This window comes from Oncorhynchus nerka, linkage group LG18 (genome assembly GCF_034236695.1).
Source record: "Oncorhynchus nerka isolate Pitt River linkage group LG18, Oner_Uvic_2.0, whole genome shotgun sequence".
In the NCBI taxonomy this organism is placed as follows: domain Eukaryota; kingdom Metazoa; phylum Chordata; class Actinopteri; order Salmoniformes; family Salmonidae; genus Oncorhynchus; species Oncorhynchus nerka.
In genome coordinates this window covers 48,163,693-48,182,829 of record NC_088413.1, presented here as the reverse complement: position 1 = coordinate 48,182,829, position 19,137 = coordinate 48,163,693, and the positions used below count along the sequence as shown (strand labels likewise).

Below are 19,137 nucleotides of genomic sequence, written 5' to 3'. Positions count from 1 at the left end.
TTGTTAACAAGAAATTTGTGGAAGGGTTGAAAAACTAGCTTTACTGACTCCAACCTAAGTGTATGTAAACTTCCGACTTCAACTGCATGTTGTAATATCATCGGTCCTTCTTAATTTCAGACATCTCGAGAGATCAAGATTTCAGGAGCCATCGGGCCATGTGTGTCATTAAATGCCAAAGGACCATGTGTATCTGAAAATGTGAGTCCACTTCAAATACATAGACCAGTGCCCTAATACTCTACAGAGCAATTTCACGGTAACTGTACTCAAAATGTATGCCAAACAAAAATCATTGGTTTTCAAATGTAAAACAAATCTATGTAGAAGGACTACTTTTGTCAATTTATACTGAAAATGGTCCAAAAACATTTACTGGAAGAACTGTACAGATGCAAAGTTTAACAGAATTCCTGTAAACTCTCCCTTAGTTTGTGACCACGTTTCCCCAAAACTCGGTTAAATATCTGCTTTGAATTAAGATGTCTGCAGAAAGAAGGGGGTGTCAGCTGACACCTTGACTTTGAAATCCATCTATTTTGGTTGTTGTGTAATGTAAAGTGTTGGTTTCATGAGCTGAAATTAAAGATAACAGAAATGTTCCATACGCCCAAAAAGCTAATTTAAATCAAATGTTGTGCACAAATTTGTTTACATCCCTATGGCCCTAGTGGGGTAGCCTAGTGGTTAGAGCGTTGGACTAGTAACCGGAAGGTTGTGAGTTCAAACCCCCGAGCTGACAAGGTACAAATCTGTAGTTCTGCCCCTGAACAGGCAGTTAACCCACTGTTCCTAGGCCGTCATTGAAAATAGGAATTTGTTCTTAACTGACTTGCCTGGTTAAATAAAGGTAAAATAAAAAAAATTGCGAGCATTTGTCCTTTGCCAAGATAATCCATCCACCTGACAAGTGTGGCATATCAACAAGCTGATTAAGCAGCATGATCATGACACAGATCCAACTTGTGCTGGGGACAATAAAAGGCCACTCTAAAATTTGCAGTTGTCTCACAGCACAATTTCATTGATGTCTCAAGTTTTGAGGAAGCGTGTAATTGACATGCTGACTGCAGGAATGTCCACCAGAACTGTTGCCAGAGATTTGAATGTTTAAATTCTCTACCATAAGTCTCCTCCAATGTTGTTTTAGAGAATTTGGCAGTACGTTCAACCGACCTCACAACCTCAGACCAAGTGTATGGCGTAGTGTTGGCCAGCGGTTTGCTGATGTATGGGCGTGCATAAGCTACGGACAACAAGCACAATTGTATTTTATCAATGACAAGTTGAATGCACAGAGATACTATGACGAGATCCTGAGGCCTATTGTCGTGCTATTCATCCGCCGCCATCACCTCATGTTTCAGCATGATAATGTCGCAAGGATCTGTACACAGTTCTTGGAAGCTGAAAATGTCCCAGTTCTTCCATGGGCTGCACACTCACCAGACATGTCATCCATTGAACATGTTTGGGATGCTCTGGATTGGCATGTACAACAGCGTGTTCTAGTTCCCACCAATATCTAGCAACTAATGCGCAACTGTTGAAGAGGAGTGGGACAACATTCCACAGGACACAATCAACAGCCTGATCAACTCTATGCGAAGGAGATGTCGCGCTGCATGAGGCAAATTGTGGTCACACCAGATACTGACAGTTTTTTTTTGTTTAAGGTTTCTGTGACCAACAGATGCGTGTCTGTACTCCCAGTCATGTGAAATCCATAGATTAGGGCCTAATGAATTTATTTCAATTGACTAATTTCCTTTTATATACTGTAACTCAGTAAAATATTTGAAATTGTTGCATGTTAGTATTTTATATTTTTGTTCATTATACATTAAGTGAAGTGGATTTAAACCCCTGGTAATGGAATTTCATCATGGGTCCCTAATCTTTACTACACAGAAATGCTTAATTATGGATTAGAATGTCATTCTCTTCATGGTAATGTGTCCTAAATAGTCCAAGGGCCACCCACCAAAAATCTGTTGTTCCGTGACCCAGGAAACCAAACTGGAACGTTTCAACATCATGTTTAGATCATGTTATGAATATGAACACTGGTTCAAAACTTGTAAAAGTTGCATGTTCATTTATTTCTCCTAGAAGTTCAGATTTTTAGAATCGAAATCATAGCATGTCTTTGGGTAATTTCCCAAGCAACGTTCTGACGTTACCATGTTTCACCTTGGTTACATTTGTATAACTGGCGCACAAAACACAGAACTATTTGCGTGTTCAGTGTTCGTCCTTTGCATAAGCAACATATGTTGCCAGTCCTTTACTGATCCAGATGTACCCTTAAATGTTTTAACCATGTATAGTGTTTTTATAAGATAATATTATAAGATGTTTTGGTAGCTGTATTTAGCCTAAAAGGGCCGTCATTGATTTTGTCTGCAAGCCAAACTAAAGACAGCACAAAGTTTACTAGCTAACACAGCTCTCGAAACATTCAAGGCACAAATAGCCACATAAAGCGCTGTTCTGCCATCTGAGAAAAATGCATTTAGTGTCAGTTAACAGCTTCTTATCTCGTAATATTACAAGGCAATGTTTCTTAAACTTACAGAAAGCAGGAAAAATTATCCTAAATATAAATGTTAATATTCGTTGTGTTAACACATTGTGTTTTGACGTATTCGTAATATCCTTTTAAGACTTTTTATGATAATGTTAATGTTTTCTAAGATCCCTTTTCCATCTATTGACAAGAAATCAAAGCCTTTGCTTATTAAAAAAAAAATGTTAAGATGGAAATGGTGAAAACATATATTCCTTAACTTCTCAAATATACTCTTATCTTACATTTGACATGCTGCTATGAACTTCCCATGTTGGTGCTCATGGGTCCTTTTCAATGGAAATGACCTACATCCATGAGCAGATATGCAGAACAGTACAGTAATCATGTTTTGAATGATACTTTTATCCAGTTGAACCTTTTTTGTAAATGAAGTTGTCCAGAATGTTGTGTCCTGAATTTCTACTGAATGAGATCCCTTTCTGATCCCTTCTAGAACAATGTCATTCTGATTATGAAAACGTCTGTCTGTTTCCTAACAGGAAATTGGAACAGGGGGCACCTCTCAATGGAAGATCTGTGGTCTTGATCATAACACCACTCTGGCAGTGTACTTTGAGGTGGTCAATCAGGTATGCGTTCATATTACACTCTGAATTGTGATCACTAAGTTACTTGTCGAATGCCATGTTTTGCTTTCTGTTGTGATCAGGAGTGAGAAGGAAGGATCCTGAGTAGTCGTTTTATATCACACAAATCTGAGATTAGGCGGCCCACGGAGCCATGTTTGCCAAGAGCATCTGCTAAATGACTAAAATGCAAATGTTACACTTGTGCCAAAGATTTAGATAATTGAATTGCACCACCAGAGGGCATACTAGCTATTCTAGTACTATGATATTCTACTGCTGTACTGACTAGTTGCATCACTATGCCACCAGATGGTGTGCTCGTATATGAAACCACTGGCCTCTTTATAAAGCGTACCAACAGTAGCTTGCACAAGATGGTTCTGAAATGTCATTGAGATGATCACATTCACTCTAACTCAGTATTTTCAGTTATGCTAATCTGGTAGATTTAATCTGGTAGCTAGATGTCAATGATTTTAGACTCGGTGTTGCCCATGGTATATTAATTAACGAAGAACACAATTGTCATTTTATGAATCCGTATTATTTGTTTTGATGAATATTTATTGACTGTAAACGGATTGACTTCATCTCTGACAGTGTTTGTCTATAAATAGTTTAGCACAGTCGGCAGTGTAATTCAAATATTGTAGTTTAAACATTGTAGTTCAAACAAACAATGTAAATTGTAAGCAAACTTTTTTCATCCGAAACTGAACAGATAGGATAGCTATGTCAGTCTTGGTGTATGGCCACTAAAGACCACAATGATCTCACATTCGTCAAACAGGAGACTGTCGCCTCTTGTCGCCACAGTGTTCCTTGGTATAGTCCTCCCTTGTTGATTAGTCCCAACCTTTCATTTAATTCATTGATTTGTATTTATTTAGCCAGGATAGTAACAATTGCCACTGTCTTCCAGAGATTCCTGGGATCCATAAAATCAAGTATGTAGTTAGTCTAGTAATGTTAACAGATGGTTCCACAGGGACAGACCTGGTCCAGTGTAATGCCCTTACTGTACCCAGTGTCTTTACTATCCTCCATGGTCACCTCCGACATGGATCTAGTCTCTGGTGAACCTGGCTTGGAATCATCTGACCAGAGTGATGGCTTGGCGATGTGGTGGTGATTATGGCTCACTATCTCCAGTTGGATGGCGCTGCTCTGTGGGTGGGCGTTCATCAGCCGGTGCTGAAGCAGCTGTCGTATTTTATTCAAACTTTTCCGCAGAGCCACTCTGTACCGCCTGAGAGGGATAGAGAGAAATGGAGAGAGCAAGATGTAGAGAGGGGGGAGAGAAAGAAATAGAGGGAGACGGAGATTGAATCAGAGAGAGAGAAAATAAGCCACCATTAACCATATAACATCTGTAGTGCAGCCAGAAACGGCTCTGCTCCCACACTGAGAAGCTCATTTCATCATCTCACGCTCTCAGCTATTTCACCTCTCAGCAGCCCTCATTTAGAAATGTATTGGAGCTAGCTTCTCAATTCGCTCTGACTTTGGTTTCAAGTGGCTATTGAGGGGCCTTCATATTATTACGTTATATCATCTGCACAAGATTGAGCCTTACTCTTGAGATATGGGGGGAAATTGGACTAGTCTTCATATTTTTTGAATAAGGGAGAATGACAGTATATTATTGAATGACTGTTTGGGCCATTGGCTATTCCTTATATCTTGCTCATGGAGTTGGATCATTAATCAATTCCGTCTGATTTTGGTTTCATGTGGCCATTGATGGGCCACAGGGATATTGAGGTGTAACAGCTTCATAAGATTGAGCCTTGTTCTTCTTGGCATTGAAATGACTCTTTATATTTCTGTGACTGTTTGTTTGGGGCTATTGCGCTATTACTTACTTCTGCGTCATGGAGTTGATCCAAGGGTTGAGTGAGGAGGTGAAGAGGACGAGCCAGGTGGCTACGGCTGAGGTTGCTGCTGGCGGTTCATGGCCACTATACGTCTCATAGAAACAGGTGGCGATGTAAGGCAGCCAGCACACCAGCAGGAACACTGACAATGGAGAGAATTAAGACGGGAGATTATTAGAGTAATTACGTTTAAAAATATATATATTGGAAGAGCGAGTCAAGAGTAATCTTATTGAAATGCGTTATTAGATTAATTTCGGTATGAAGAAGTCTATTTAGTGTGTGCGTGATGTATATTTTTTTTCGGTTGGTAACCAGTTTATAATAGCGAGGGGGGTTGTGATATATGGCTAATATACCACGGTTAAGGGCTGTTTCCAGGCACTCCGCGTTGCGACGTGACGAAAGAACAGCACTTAGCCGTGGTATATTGGCCATATACCACACCCCCTCGGGCCTTAATTGTTTAATAATAGCACATTGACCATTTCAAAAAGACTGAATTTGACCAGAAATGTAGCCTACAGAAAAATGTCAATAATAACAGCAACCTTGAAATGTTATCTGCTAAAAGGCTTTTAATCTGTGTATCTGCTCAGAATGACCATATATCTCAAATGCCTTGCTTTGTCTGAATACAGCACCAAACCGAGAGTTTCACTATACTATTCACAAGGTTAGAACTGGTATGTAACCACCAATGAGACTCACCCACAGTTGCCACCATCACTATGGAGCTCCTGAAGTAGTTTTTAGCAGGGACATAAAAACAGTGCTGGTCGTTGCAAACAAACGTCCCTCGGCGCACCTGTTTCCTCGCAATATACACAATGTATGCATACATGGAGCACATGATGAGTATGGGTGCTATGATCCCGACCACTATGAAGAGCAGACTGAAGCCCCTGTAGTCTGGCTGGAAGCTGGGGGCACACAGGAACCTGGTGCTGCTGTAGGTGTAGCGGCCAAAGCCCAGCAGTGGCAAGGCTGCGTTGATCAGGCCGTAGAGCCACACCAGGACCAGCACCACCCTGGTCCTCCTGGCCGTGCAGATGGTGCTGTAGCTCAGGGCGAAGCAGATCTCTGTGAACTTGTCGACGGTGGCCCAGGTCAGGGAGTGGATAGAGCCCAGCTGAAGGAGCAGGTAGAGGAAGGCGCTGCCCTGGCAGAGGTACCCGTCGCTGGGGTAGCCCTGCGGCCTGAGCAGGCTGTTGTGGGCTCCGAAGGGGATGGTTGAGAGACCCAGGGCGAGGTCACTCAGGCAGAAGCTCAAGGTCAGGGCCCAGGTTTCGGTATGGAGCTCCTTGTTGAGAAGAACCACCAGAAGTAGAACCACGTTACCACACACAGAGAACAGACTGGAGACCACCATCAGAGCTGCATATACCAGGGCCACCGGCTGCATCCTCCCGACCTCCTGGTGGAAGAGAAGTCCTCCCTGGGCTGCCTGGCTGCACGTTCTCCTCCCGCCTGGTTCAGGCCATGAGCTCCCACTGACCCGACTGGCTGGCTGACTGACTGAGGCTGAAGTGTGAAGTCACGTTATCCTGTGTGTGTCGTGGGCTGGTCCTCGGGGGGTGTTGTTGTGTCAGTCTCCCGCTGTGCTCTGGGAGGGGAGGCTCCTCTCCAAGTCCTCTAGCTGTCCTTTGAAGGGCTGAGCTAGCTCCTCTCTGCCTTGCTGTACACCTTCTCTACCTCAGATTGAGGCAGGGAGGGTGAAACAGCCCGGCACACCCCCCCTCTCAAGCAGCAGAACTATGAGAACCGAAATATTCAGCCCTAATGGTGTAAGTATGGAGGCAAACAGTCAAGGAGCTGGTGTGTGGATACGCAGCCTTGTGTGAGAGGGAGAGCGGATGTAGAGGAGTTGTGCTGCCTGTGTACACAGAAGCTTGAGATCCAATATCCTCTCCACTGTAATGGCTGCCGCACAGTTAATGAGCCATTTGACTCTGGAGTGTTGTTGGGTTAATTGGCAAGAAGTGTGCCTCTAATTCAATCTAAGTGCCCAATCATTCATTATTGCCTTTCTGCTTTAAGCCCCCTCATATAGCCTAATTATTTCAATTCTTCTGGAAGTTGTTATTCTTCTCTGGCTGTCCATAAGGCCGTAGCAGTTGTGTGTGTTTGTACACGGCAAATTATTTGAATAAAGCTCACCGGCAAGAACCACGTATGTTTGCTTATATAGATGGGTAATTTACATTTTATGATCATCACAGCATTTTTATAGAATGTGCACTTCTAATGGGATGCCTTTCTAATGATTCTTTCCTAACTGTTTTTGTCTCTGTAGCATAATGCACCTATTCCCCAGGGGGGCCGAGGAGCGGTCCAGTATGTCACACAGTACCAACACTCCAGTGGACAGAAACGCATTCGAGTCACCACCACCGCCAGAAAGTAAATATATGTATACACACACACACTACAGATTTGTCTCACTTCAGATAAGAACTTACACAAACATATGGATTTGATTCATCATTAAGAGCACGTCTTCTTTTCAAAGTAACTGCTGGACTTTAAGGTTTATCTGCCACTTTTCATTCCACTATGGAGCTGCGTCTGCAAGCTCACCTTGTTTCCATAGCAACACGGTAGGGGTAAAGTGGTTGTTGTGTTGTCTTCTCCCCTGGTCAGAGGAGGAAATGGTCTTGGTTGTTAGTGTCACACGTGTATTTAGAAGACACTGACTGACTCTTCTCAGTCATGTGGCTACTGTAAAGACTCTCAATGGGTTATGATCAATGTTGCAGTTCATGTTTGTTAGCATGAGACGTGTTTTATTTATTTAACCTTTATTTAGCTACAATGCTTAACATGTGACAGGGCAGTTGCGAGAGGAAATGTGTGTAGATAAAAAGTAATTCCCAGGCTGTTTTAAAAGATCAGTTCAATTTATCTAGACTTAAATTACAGTATGGGATTTCATTTACCGGCTTTATTATGGCAAAGGGCTTTTCAATGCCAAGGTAACCAGAACCGTAACATCTGACGTAATGTCCCTTAACTAATTTCTCCATAAAATCTATGGTAGAGATTGTGTTGGTATTTTTTTTTTTTTTCATTGTGGAGGAGAACCTTACAAACAAACAAAAACATAAGTGTGTCAAATGATCAACAATGCTTATGTAGGTTGTTTCTCTCTTGAGCTCTCTCCTCACTCTCTCCTCCCCCCCCCAGCTGGGCAGATGCAGGGACCCAGATCCAGACTATTGCAGCATCATTTGACCAGGAGGCTTCAGCCATCCTGATGGCTAGACTGGCTGTGTACCGCGCTGAGACCGAGGAGGGCCCTGATGTGCTTCGCTGGCTGGACAGGCAGCTCATCCGGCTGGTAGGACTGAGACAGGGCAAAGTAGCAATTTCCAGGCTAGCAGGCACAGGGAAATTGTGGGATTAAGTGTGACATTTTGAAGTGTGGACTCAGTTGCAGGCAGGGTTTATAATAGGTTTGAATTGCCTTTTTTCCTCTCCGTTCTAGTGTCAGAAGTTTGGAGATTATCATAAGGATGATCCCAACTCTTTCCGCTTCTCAGAAACCTTTTCTCTCTATCCCCAGGTAAGTGATCATGGGCTGAGAGGCTGGTTGGCTCTTTAGTGGAACGACACTTGTAGCTAGTACAGTCGTGGCCAAAAGTTTTGAGAATGACACAAATATAAATTTTCACAGTCTGCTGCCTCAGTTTGAATGATGGCAATTTGCATATACTCCAGAATGTTATGAAGAGTGATCAGATGAATTGCAAAGTCTCTATTTGCAATGCAAATTAACTGAATCCCCAAAAAGTATTTCCACTGCATTTCAGCCCTGCCACAAAAGGACCAGCTGACATCATGTCAGTGATTCTCTCGTTAACACAGGTGTGAGTGTTGACGAGGACAAGGCTGGAAATCACTCTGTCATGCTGATTGAGTTCGAATAACAGACTGGATGCTTCAAAAGGAGGGTGGTGCTTGGAATCATTGTTCTTCCTCTGTCAATCATGGTTACCTGCAAGGAAACACATGCTGTCATCATTGCTTTGCACAAAAAGGGCTTCACAGGCAAGGATATTGCTGCCAGTAATATTTCCCCTAAATCAACCATTTATTGGATCATCAAGAACTTCAAGGAGAGCAGTTCAATTGTTGTGAAGAAGGCTTCAGGGCGCCCAAGAAAGTCCAGCAAGCGCCAGGACCATCTCCTAAAGTTGATTCAGCTGCGGGATCGGGGCACCACCAGTACAGAGCTTGCTCAGGAATGGCAGCAGGCATCTGCACACACAGTGAGGTGAAGACTTTTGGAGGATGGTCTGGTGTCAAGAAGGGCAGCAAAGAAGCCACTTCTCTCCAGGAAAAACATCAGGGACAGACTGATATTATGCAAAAGGTACAGGGATTGAACTGCTGATGACTGGGGTAAAGTCATTTTCTCTGATGAATCCCCTTCCCGATTGTTTGGGGCATCCGGAAAAAAGCTTGTGCTGGGAGACAAGTTGTGCGCTACCATCAGTCCTGTGTCATGCCAACAGTAAAGCTTCCTGAGACCATTCATGTGTGGGGTTGCTTCTCAGCCAAGGGAGTGGGCTCACTCACAATTTTGCCTAAGAACACAGCCATGAATAAAGAATGGTACCAACACATCCTCCAGCAGCTTCTTCCACCCATCCAGGAACAGTTTGGTGACAAACAATACCTTTTCCAGCATGAAGGAGCACCTCGCCATAAGGCAAAAGTGATAACTAAGGAAACTCCCCAGACCTTAATCCCATTGAGAACTTGTGGACAATCCTCAAGAGGTGGGTGGACAAACAAAAACTCACAAATCCCAAGCATTGTTTATGCAAGAATGGGCTGCCATCAGTCAGGATGTGGCCCAGAAGTTAATTGACAGCATGCCAGGGCGGATTGCAGAGGTCTTGAAAAAGAAGGGCCAACACTGCAAATATTGACTCTTGCATCAACTTCATGTACTTTTCAATAAAATCTTTGACACTTATGAAATGCTTGTAATTATTCTTCAGTATTCCATAGTAACATCTGACAAAAATATCTAAAGACACTGAGGCAGCAAACTTTGTGAAAATTAATATTTGTGTCATTCTCAACTTTAGGCCAGGACTGTACACAGATGTATGATACATATCTTTGAGCTAACATCTTTATTTTAAAGTAATGTTTCAGGCTTAATATAAAGAGTATTTAAAAAAAGCACATTATAGCTTTTCCTTTGTCCCTCAGTTTATGTTCCACCTAAGAAGATCTCCTTTCCTGCAAGTGTTCAACAACAGCCCAGATGAGAGCTCATACTACAGACACCAGTTCATGCGTCAGGACCTGACCCAGTCTCTCATCATGATACAACCCATTCTCTACGCCTACTCCTTCAACGGGCCCCCAGAGGTAAGACCTGACACACGCACGGACGGACGGGGGGATGCACGGACGGACGCGCGGACGGACAGGGGGACGGGACGCACAGACAGGCGGACGGACGGGGGACAGACTGGAGACACGGGGACAGGGGAAGTCACAGGGACACGGACAGACATACACAAGACACACACGGGGAGGGGACAGGGGGAGACACTGGGACAGGGGGAGACACTGGGACAGGGGGGGACAGGGGGAGACACGGGGACGGGGGAGACACACAGTTGGACACACATATTTTTAGTTCTATTGAAACATTAAATTTGCTTTCCTTCCTCTTTATAAACATAAATCATGGATGCTTTGGCTTACTGTAGCTAGTCTTATGTATTAAATGTCATAAGAATACTATCTCGTACATTAAGATTGCGATCTCTGACTTTCTCATCCCCCTCCCACTCATATTCTGCAGGCTTAGCTGTGTTGCCTAGGTCAACAGAGAGAGAGAGCACTAATACCTTGGTCCTTTTCTTACAGATAAGCTTGAGGTTATGTTGTTAATGATGTGAGTGTAGTGTGTGAGTACAGTAGTGTGTTCCGGACCAGCGCTCCTTTCAGTGCAATTATCAACAGTGTGGATTTTAACACCTTACAGAGTGACAGCGTAGTACACACGTCTCTGAAAAGGGTAAGTTATTTAACAGTAGTTAATCCTTAAGAGTTTAAGCCGGGGCAGAGATCATTTAGCTATTATCAAGGATAATTTAGCTATTTGATTTAGAATGTTAGGACCCCTTAAGGTATATAAAAAAATATATAAACACTACCAATCAAACATTTTAGAACACCTACTCATCCAAGCGTCTTTCTTTAGTTTTACTATATTCTACATTGTAGAATAATAGTGAAGACATCAAAACTATGAAATAACACCTATGGAATCATCGCTGCAGAATGCTGTGGTAGCTATGCTGGTTAAGTGTGCCTTGAATGATTAATAAATCACAGACGGTGTCACCAGCAAAACACCATCACACCTCCATGCTTCACAGTGGGAACCACACATGCAGAGATCATCCGTTCACCTACTCTGCGTCTCACAAAGACATGGCAGTTGGAACCAAAAATCTCACATTTGGACTCATCAGACCAAAAGGACAGATTTCCACCGGTCTAATGTCCATTGCTTGTGTTTCTTGGCCCAAGCAAGTAAGTCTTTTCTTCTTATTGGTGTCCTTGAATTTGTCGTTCTGCCCCTGAGCAAGGCAGTTAACCCACTGGGTTGGGTTAAATGCAGAAGACCCTTTTCAGTTGTACAACTGACTAGGTATCCCCCTTTCCTTTTTCCTAGTAGTTTTTTTTGCAGCAATTTGACCATGAAGGCCTGATTCACGCAGTCTCCTCTGAACAGTTGATGTTGAGATGTGTCTGTTACTTGAACTTTGAAACATTTATTTGAGCTGCAATTTCTGAGGCTGGTAACTCTAATGAACTTATCCTCTGCAGCAGAGGTAACACTGGGTCTTCCTTTCCTGTGGCGGTCCTCATGAGTGCCAGTTTCATCATCGTGCTTGATGGGGTTTTTTTCGCTTTGACTGGCCTTCGTGTCCTAAAGTAATGATGGACTGTCATTTCTCTTTGCTTATTTGAGCTGTTTTTGCGTTCAAATATGGACTTGGTCTTTTACCAAATAGGCCTATATTCTATATACAACCCATACCTTCTCACAAAACAACTGATTGGCTCAAATGCATTAAGAAGGAAAGAAATTCCACAAATGAACTTTTAACAAGGTACACCTGAATGAAAAAGGAAACTGCACACTGCTCTTGATAGTGTCACTGATCTTTAATAAGCTTACATATCAGGGCTCTGACGAAGGTTGTGAGGCCAATACGTAAGCTTATTAAAGATCAGTGATACTATCGAGCAGTGTTTGGTTTCCTTTTTCATTCATCTTGTTCAACTGTTGCCATGCACCTGCAAGAAGTTTGCTCAGATTTGCGAGTGCCTTTTGAATTTTGAACAAGGTACACCTGGTAATTGAAATACATTCCAGGTGACTACCTCATGCAGCTGGTTGAGAGAATGCCAATAGTGTGCAAAGCTGTCATCAAGATAAAGGGTGGCTACTTTGAAGAATATCAAATATAAAGTATATTTAGATTTGTTTGAAACTTTTTGGGTTACATGATTCCATGTGTGTTATTTAATAGTGTTGATGTCTTCACTATTATTCTACAATGTAAAACATTGTAAAAAATAAAGGCAAAACCCTTGAATGAGTAGGTGTGTCCAAACTTTTGACTGGTACTGCTTTTTGAGGTTGCAGTGCAAAACGGAGAACACCTTCGTGAGAGTCTCATCTTTCCATAGAGGGGTCATAATAGTTCCGACGGTACATGAGAATACCGATTTTTGGGATCTATCATGGTCAGACAAACCCAGCCTGTGCAACAAAAAAAAGATATCTCTAGCTTAAACTGACAGATTTTTTTCATTATGCTAATTAGATTTCGCCATGGGAGCGAAATCTACTCTAGGGGGTTAAGTCCCAAATGGCAACCTAATATCTGTAGTCCAGTACTTTTGACCAGGGCCAATGGTCCTCTAGTCAAAGATGGTGCACTACATTGGAAATAGGGTCCCATTTGGGACTTAGCCTTGTCATCTGGCTCTGTATCAGATGTAATGCGTGTAACCAAGAGACACAGCGCTTCAGCTGTTTATTTTTTTTAGATTAACAGAGACATAAGTGCCTCTCAAATGGCTCCTAGTCCCTATACAGTGCACTACTTTTGACCAGGGCTTACCATATAGGGAATAGGGTGCCATTTGGGATGCAATTCTAATGTTTTCAGTCTTGACTCTGTCCGCTCCTGCCTGTTAAACATTGAAAGAGTAATATTCTTGCAAGCAGATGGGTTTAGTATAAACAGAGCAAATGTTTCTTTCTGCACTGTTTCTGTGTCCTTTAAAATGGCCACCACAATATAAAAGATAGAAGATATACTGCTACCTGTCTGTCAAGATCATCCATCTTCGTATTTTTTGTACCTGAGTTTGTGGTTGGTGTGTTGTGACCTTGAGAGCTTGTTTTGGAAGGAAAAATGCCAATATTGTGACGTTCCTATCAGTGTCTGGGACTAAACCCCCACCCCTCTAATCCTCAACAAACTTGGTTTAATCTTGAAACAGCATTATTGATTGGAGCTGAATTAGAAGGATACCATATTCGGTGTGCGAGTTCATTAGAACGTGCGTCGAAGATGTCGTTCCCATAGCAACGATAAAAACATTCCCTAACCAGAAACCGTGGATTGATGGCAGCATTCGCGTGAAACTGAAAGCGCGAACCACTGCTTTTAATCAGGGCAAGGTGACCGGAAACATGACAGAATATAAACAATGCAGCTATTCCCTCCGCAAGGCTATTAAACAAGCTAAGCGTCAGTACAGAGACAAAGTGGAATCTCAATTCAATGGCTCAGACACAAGAGGCATGTGGCAGGGTCTACAGTCAATCACGGACTACAAGAAGAAACCCAGCCCAGTCACGGACCAGGATGTCTTGCTCCCAGGCAGACTAAATAACTTTTTTGCCCGCTTTGAGGACAATACAGTGCCACTGACACGGCCTGCAACGAAAACATGCGGTCTCTCCTTCACTGCAGCCGAGGTGAGTAAGACATTTAAACGTGTTAACCCTCGCAAGGCTGCAGGCCCAGACGGCATCCCCAGCCGCGCCTCAGAGCATGCGCAGACCAGCTGGCCGGTGTGTTTACGGACATATTCAATCAATCCCTATACCAGTCTGCTGTTCCCACATGCTTCAAGAGGGCCACCATTGTTCCTGTTCCCAAGAAAGCTAAGGTAACTGAGCTAAACGACTACCGCCCCGTAGCACTCACTTCCGTCATCATGAAGTGCTTTGAGAGACTAGTCAAGGACCATATCACCTCCACCCTACCTGACACCCTAGACCCACTCCAATTTGCTTACCGCCCAAATAGGTCCACAGACGATGCAATCTCAACCACACTGCACACTGCCCTAACCCACCTGGACAAGAGGAATACCTATGTGAGAATGCTGTTCATCGACTACAGCTCGGCATTCAACACCATAGTACCCTCCAAGCTCGTCATCAAGCTCGAGACCCTGGGTCTCGACCCCGCCCTGTGCAACTGGGTACTGGACTTCCTGACGGGCCGCCCCCAGGTGGTGAGGGTAGGCAACAACATCTCCTCCTCGCTGATCCTCAACACGGGGGCCCCACAAGGGTGCGTTCTGAGCCCTCTCCTGTACTCCCTGTTCACCCACGACTGCGTGGCCACGCACGCCTCCAACTCAATCATCAAGTTTGCGGACGACACAACAGTGGTAGGCTTGATTACCAACAACGACGAGACGGCCTACAGGTAGGAGGTGAGGGCCCTCGGAGTGTGGTGTCAGGAAAATAACCTCACACTCAACGTCAACAAAACTAAGGAGATGATTGTGGACTTCAGGAAACAGCAGAGGGAACACCCCCCTATCCACATCGATGGATCAGTAGTGGAGAGTGTAGCAAGTTTTAAGTTCCTCGGCATACACATCACAGACAAACTGAATTGGTCCACTCACACTGACAGCGTCGTGAAGAAGGCGCAGCAGCGCCTCTTCAACCTCAGGAGGCTGAAGAAATTTGGCTTGTCACCAAAAGCACTCACAAACTTCTACAGATGCACAATCGAGAGCATCCTGGCGGGCTGTATCACCGCCTGGTACGGCAACTGCTCCGCCCTCAACCGTAAGGCTCTCCAGAGGGTAGTGAGGTCTGCACAACGCATCACCGGGTCAAACTACCTGCCCTCCAGGACACCTACACCACCCGATGTTACAGGAAGGCCATAAAGATCATCAAGGACATCAACCACCCGAACCACTGCCTGTTCACCCCGCTATCATCCAGAAGGCGAGGTCAGTACAGGTGCATCAAAGCTGGGACCGAGAGACTGAAAAACAGCTTCTATCTCAAGGCCATCAGACTGTTAAACAGCCACCACTAACATTGAGTGGCTGCTGCCAACACACTGTCATTGACACTGACCCAACTCCAGCCACTTTAATAATGGGAATTGATGGGAAATGATGTAAATATATCACTAGCCACTTTAAACAATGCTACCTTATATAATGTTACTTACCCTACATTATTCATCTCATATGCATACGTATATACTGTACTCTACATCATCGACTGCATCCTTATGTAATACATGTATCACTAGCCACTTTAACTATGCCACTTTGCTTACTTTGTCTACATACTCATCTCATATGTATATACTGTACTCGATACCATCTACTGTATGCTGCTCTGTACCATCACTCATTCATATATCCTTATGTACATATTCTTTATCCCCTTACACTGTGTATAAGACAGTAGTTTTGGAATTGTTAGTTAGATTACTTGTTGGTTATCACTGCATTGGAACTAGAAGCACAAGCATTTCGCTACACTCGCATTAACATCTGCTAACCATGTGTATGTGACAAATAAGATTTGATTTGATTTATAGTTTGGAGGGCAGTGGTTTAAAACAGTATCTCCTTTCTTGCATTTTAGCCTGTGTTCAGCATCCTTCTTATTGTATAATTTCAAGGTGGTGTAAAATTTAAAGTTTTTTCTTTTCTCCTAGCCTGTGTTGCTGGACAGCAGCAGTATCCTTCCTGATCGCATCCTTCTCATGGACACCTTCTTCCAGATCCTCATCTACCATGGAGAGGTACAGTCATCAGTCATCCAATCAAAATCAACATGCCCATTCACAGACTACTTCAAAACTGTCCTCATCAGTGACAGGACACGACCCTCCATGTCCTCCTCATGGTCTCACCACTCACACAGCTACGATCTATACACGCGGAGAGAGGTGGCTCTCTATCAAGTGATTCTATCGTAACACTAGACTGATTTCCTTTCTGGTTGCAGCCAGATACTTTTGTACTTATTTGACATTTGTGAATAGATGGGTGAGCAGCTGGTGAGCGATCAATACAGACAGATCTTCAATGTATTGTCAGAGTGGGGTTCAATGGCCAAGAGTCCAGTGAGACGCACTGTTATGAAGAGGGTGACTGTTTCCTATTGAAATCAAATCCTATGTCAGGTATTGCTATTGAAGTCGAGCAAAACCAATCTGCTCTTTTAGACTTGTCTCAAATTTTCTCAGCGCTGTAAAGGTCTAAATGTAACTCTTCATGTCTTCAGGACCACACTGACTGTTCCCGTTCCCTCTCTCGTTCTTTCTCTCCATCTCTTCTCTCTCTCTCTGTACCTCTCTCTCTGTCTATCCATCAGACTGTGTCTCAGTGGCGTAAGGCAGGCTACCAGGAGTTGCCAGAGTACGAGAACTTCCGCCACCTGCTGCAGGCTCCTGTGGACGACGCCCAGGAGATCCTCCACAGCCGCTTTCCTATGCCCCGCTACATAGACACAGAGCACGGCGGATCACAGGTGTGTGTGAACACACACAAACATTTCTTAGAATGTCAACCGTGAAGTCTATTGAACCTCCTGTATTGATGTTCTTGTTGTGTTCTAGGCTCGTTTCCTGCTATCTAAAGTAAACCCATCACAAACCCACAACAATATGTATGCATGGGGCCAGGTAAGACTTCATTTTCTACTAAAAGTACACATTTCTAAGGATGGTGTTATTTGTATGGTTTTATGTTAAGGCAGAGCATGTTGCCTATTTTGAATGGCGTGTATTGTATGTGTGTAATGATGTGTGTGTTAGCACTAATGAGAGGAAAGAGACCTTGCACTTGGTTTTCAAGGCTTACAGCTGCTACTACTGCTTATTAGAGGAGACACAGAAAGTAGTGGACATGTGGAACCTTCTGGATTGTTACATGGACACAGTAACATGCACTCTTGAGACACACTTCTTCTCTTGTTCTTGACTCATAATTTTTCTACAACTCCTACTTGTTGTCAGTTTAAAGTCTGAACAAATGAGTGTAGTCCTCCCACTTTTTTTGTGTGTGTGTGGAGAAAGGTGTCACTAGTTTCCAAGATTATATAAGTGAAATTCCAAACCAATGATTGCTGTGGAATTGCCCATAACTGAATCCCACTCTCCTCCTCTCTGTGTGTAGGAGTCAGGTGCTCCGATCCTGACGGATGACGTCAGTCTCCAGGTGTTCATGGACCACCTGAAGAAGCTGGCTGTGTCCAGCGCAGCCTGAGACTCAGACCAACGCCATGGTAACCACTGAGCATCATCAACCTAAATACTATATGAACCCAGTGTTGCTCAACAGTAGTCAACTGATGCTATACATGGGAGTGAACAACCAAAAGAGAATACCTCTTTCTCCTTTTTATATTGAAAACGAAGAGCTTTGTACAGAGAATGATCTGCAGTATAGCCTTTTTATGACACTAGTTGGTCAATTATTGTAAAAACTCAAAACAAAACAAAACATCAGTTGTTGCCTACCAGCTAAATGTTTGGTCCCAGATCAGTATGTAAGATGAGTCTGGTATTCATGTACTTTTCCCCCAGAACACTAAATAACCCAGCATCCAGTCAGTTATTTTATTGTGATGCCCAATGGAGTTACTTTATATAACATTTTCTGTCTGTTTCTATTTAAAAAGAAATATATATATGTATATATATATGTATATATATATATATATCTTGTATCAGAGAAATATATAATATCATCCAGTCCGTCAGACGTGAGTGGTAGGCTACAGAAAGAGTGGGTGTCGTGTCGTCGGATGGTACAGATTGGAGAATCCAATACAATGGTATCTAATTAGAGCTAAGTGTTTTTTGTTCTTCACCCTGCGTACGCCACAGAATAATGGGTTATTTCAGACCTTTTAGTGTGTGCTGTCTAATTCATGTTAGTCATTCATATCAAACAGTCATTGTGGTTAAAACCAAACCTAAGAAACATGATAGTATACTATACAGACTGTGGTACTAACATGCTCCACCCTACAGAGTATAGCAGGGTATGAAAGCTGCCTTCCCTTTTCTCTGCATTTGATATAATTTCTGAAAGTGTTGTTTCTGACATTTCTAATAAAATACCTTGTTCAAACACAAATATATTTTAACATTTGTTATCTGATTTACTGTGAGTGTTGTTTAACTAGTATATATCTGTTTTTATTAACTTGTATGTTTGTACATGCCGCTGTCCTTGAAATTGTAAGTAACAATCACAAACTGAACTGAAGAGAACCACCAAAGAACATGGCAAAATGTTGTTTTGTGAAAAGTTAAATCGATTTGAGATTAAGTCATTCGAGAACATTGATTCAAAGAAAGCAGGCTAGAATATCCATAGCACTGCTATACAAAGCTAGTCTCTGAGATGACCAACAGAGCACAGCATACCTCACTGAACTCTGAGGTTATCTATTTACAGAGGGAGAGCATTCACTGTGTGGCCTTTCAGTTGTACAATAACACCACAGCCATTTTGCTTCAGCTTTTCACTGGAGCAGACCAAAATGTATCTATTGTTACTCAATAGAGTCTGGTTTACGAACTCAAAATTACACAACCTGAAATTACATTTGAAAGGATGAGTCGGCTATTGTATTAAGCGGCATATTTTCTTGTAAACCTACATAAAGCATTGTTGGTCACATGCTACAGGTGATGGGTTTGGATTTCTGAACTTGAAATATTATGAATCATTAGTTATGCTAGAGACATATGGG

At 43.0% G+C, this 19,137-nt stretch overlaps 2 protein-coding genes across 2 annotated transcripts in view; one reads left to right on the top strand and one right to left on the bottom strand.

Moving 5' to 3' along the window:
* Nucleotides 1-18,515, top strand: part of LOC115146003 (protein transport protein Sec23A-like) — a 28,132-nt gene extending 9,617 nt beyond the window's left edge. The window contains exons 9-18 of the mRNA XM_029687737.2: nt 121-201; nt 3,073-3,162; nt 7,336-7,442; nt 8,226-8,379; nt 8,527-8,604; nt 10,266-10,427; nt 16,085-16,171; nt 16,747-16,902; nt 16,991-17,056; nt 17,550-18,515. Coding sequence (XP_029543597.1) covers nt 121-201; nt 3,073-3,162; nt 7,336-7,442; nt 8,226-8,379; nt 8,527-8,604; nt 10,266-10,427; nt 16,085-16,171; nt 16,747-16,902; nt 16,991-17,056; nt 17,550-17,639 — 1,071 coding nt within the window. The 3' untranslated portion in view covers nt 17,640-18,515. The remainder of the gene's footprint in view (nt 1-120; nt 202-3,072; nt 3,163-7,335; nt 7,443-8,225; nt 8,380-8,526; nt 8,605-10,265; nt 10,428-16,084; nt 16,172-16,746; nt 16,903-16,990; nt 17,057-17,549) is intronic.
* LOC135561889 (adenosine receptor A3-like) lies at nt 3,566-6,607 on the bottom strand. The gene is made up of 3 exons (XM_065004155.1): nt 5,751-6,607; nt 5,028-5,181; nt 3,566-4,411 (listed from the first exon to the last, which is right to left on the bottom strand). Exons 1-3 carry the CDS (start codon nt 6,442-6,444, stop codon nt 4,132-4,134), a joined length of 1,128 nt encoding a protein of 375 aa, XP_064860227.1. The 5' UTR covers nt 6,445-6,607; the 3' UTR covers nt 3,566-4,131.
* Nucleotides 18,516-19,137: the final 622 nt, after the last annotated feature.

Bases quoted from the DNA above. Each gene is read 5' to 3' on its own strand.
- LOC135561889 (XM_065004155.1), bottom strand. From the start codon at position 6,444: ATGCAGCCGGTGGCCCTGGTATATGCAGCTCTGATGGTGGTCTCCAGT. The intron at 5,182-5,750 runs GTGAGTCTCATT...CTCCATTGTCAG, and splicing joins AGTGATGGTGGCAACTGTGG to TGTTCCTGCTGGTGTGCTGG. The intron at 4,412-5,027 runs GTAAGTAATAGC...TATCCCTCTCAG, and splicing joins ATCAACTCCATGACGCAGAA to GCGGTACAGAGTGGCTCTGC.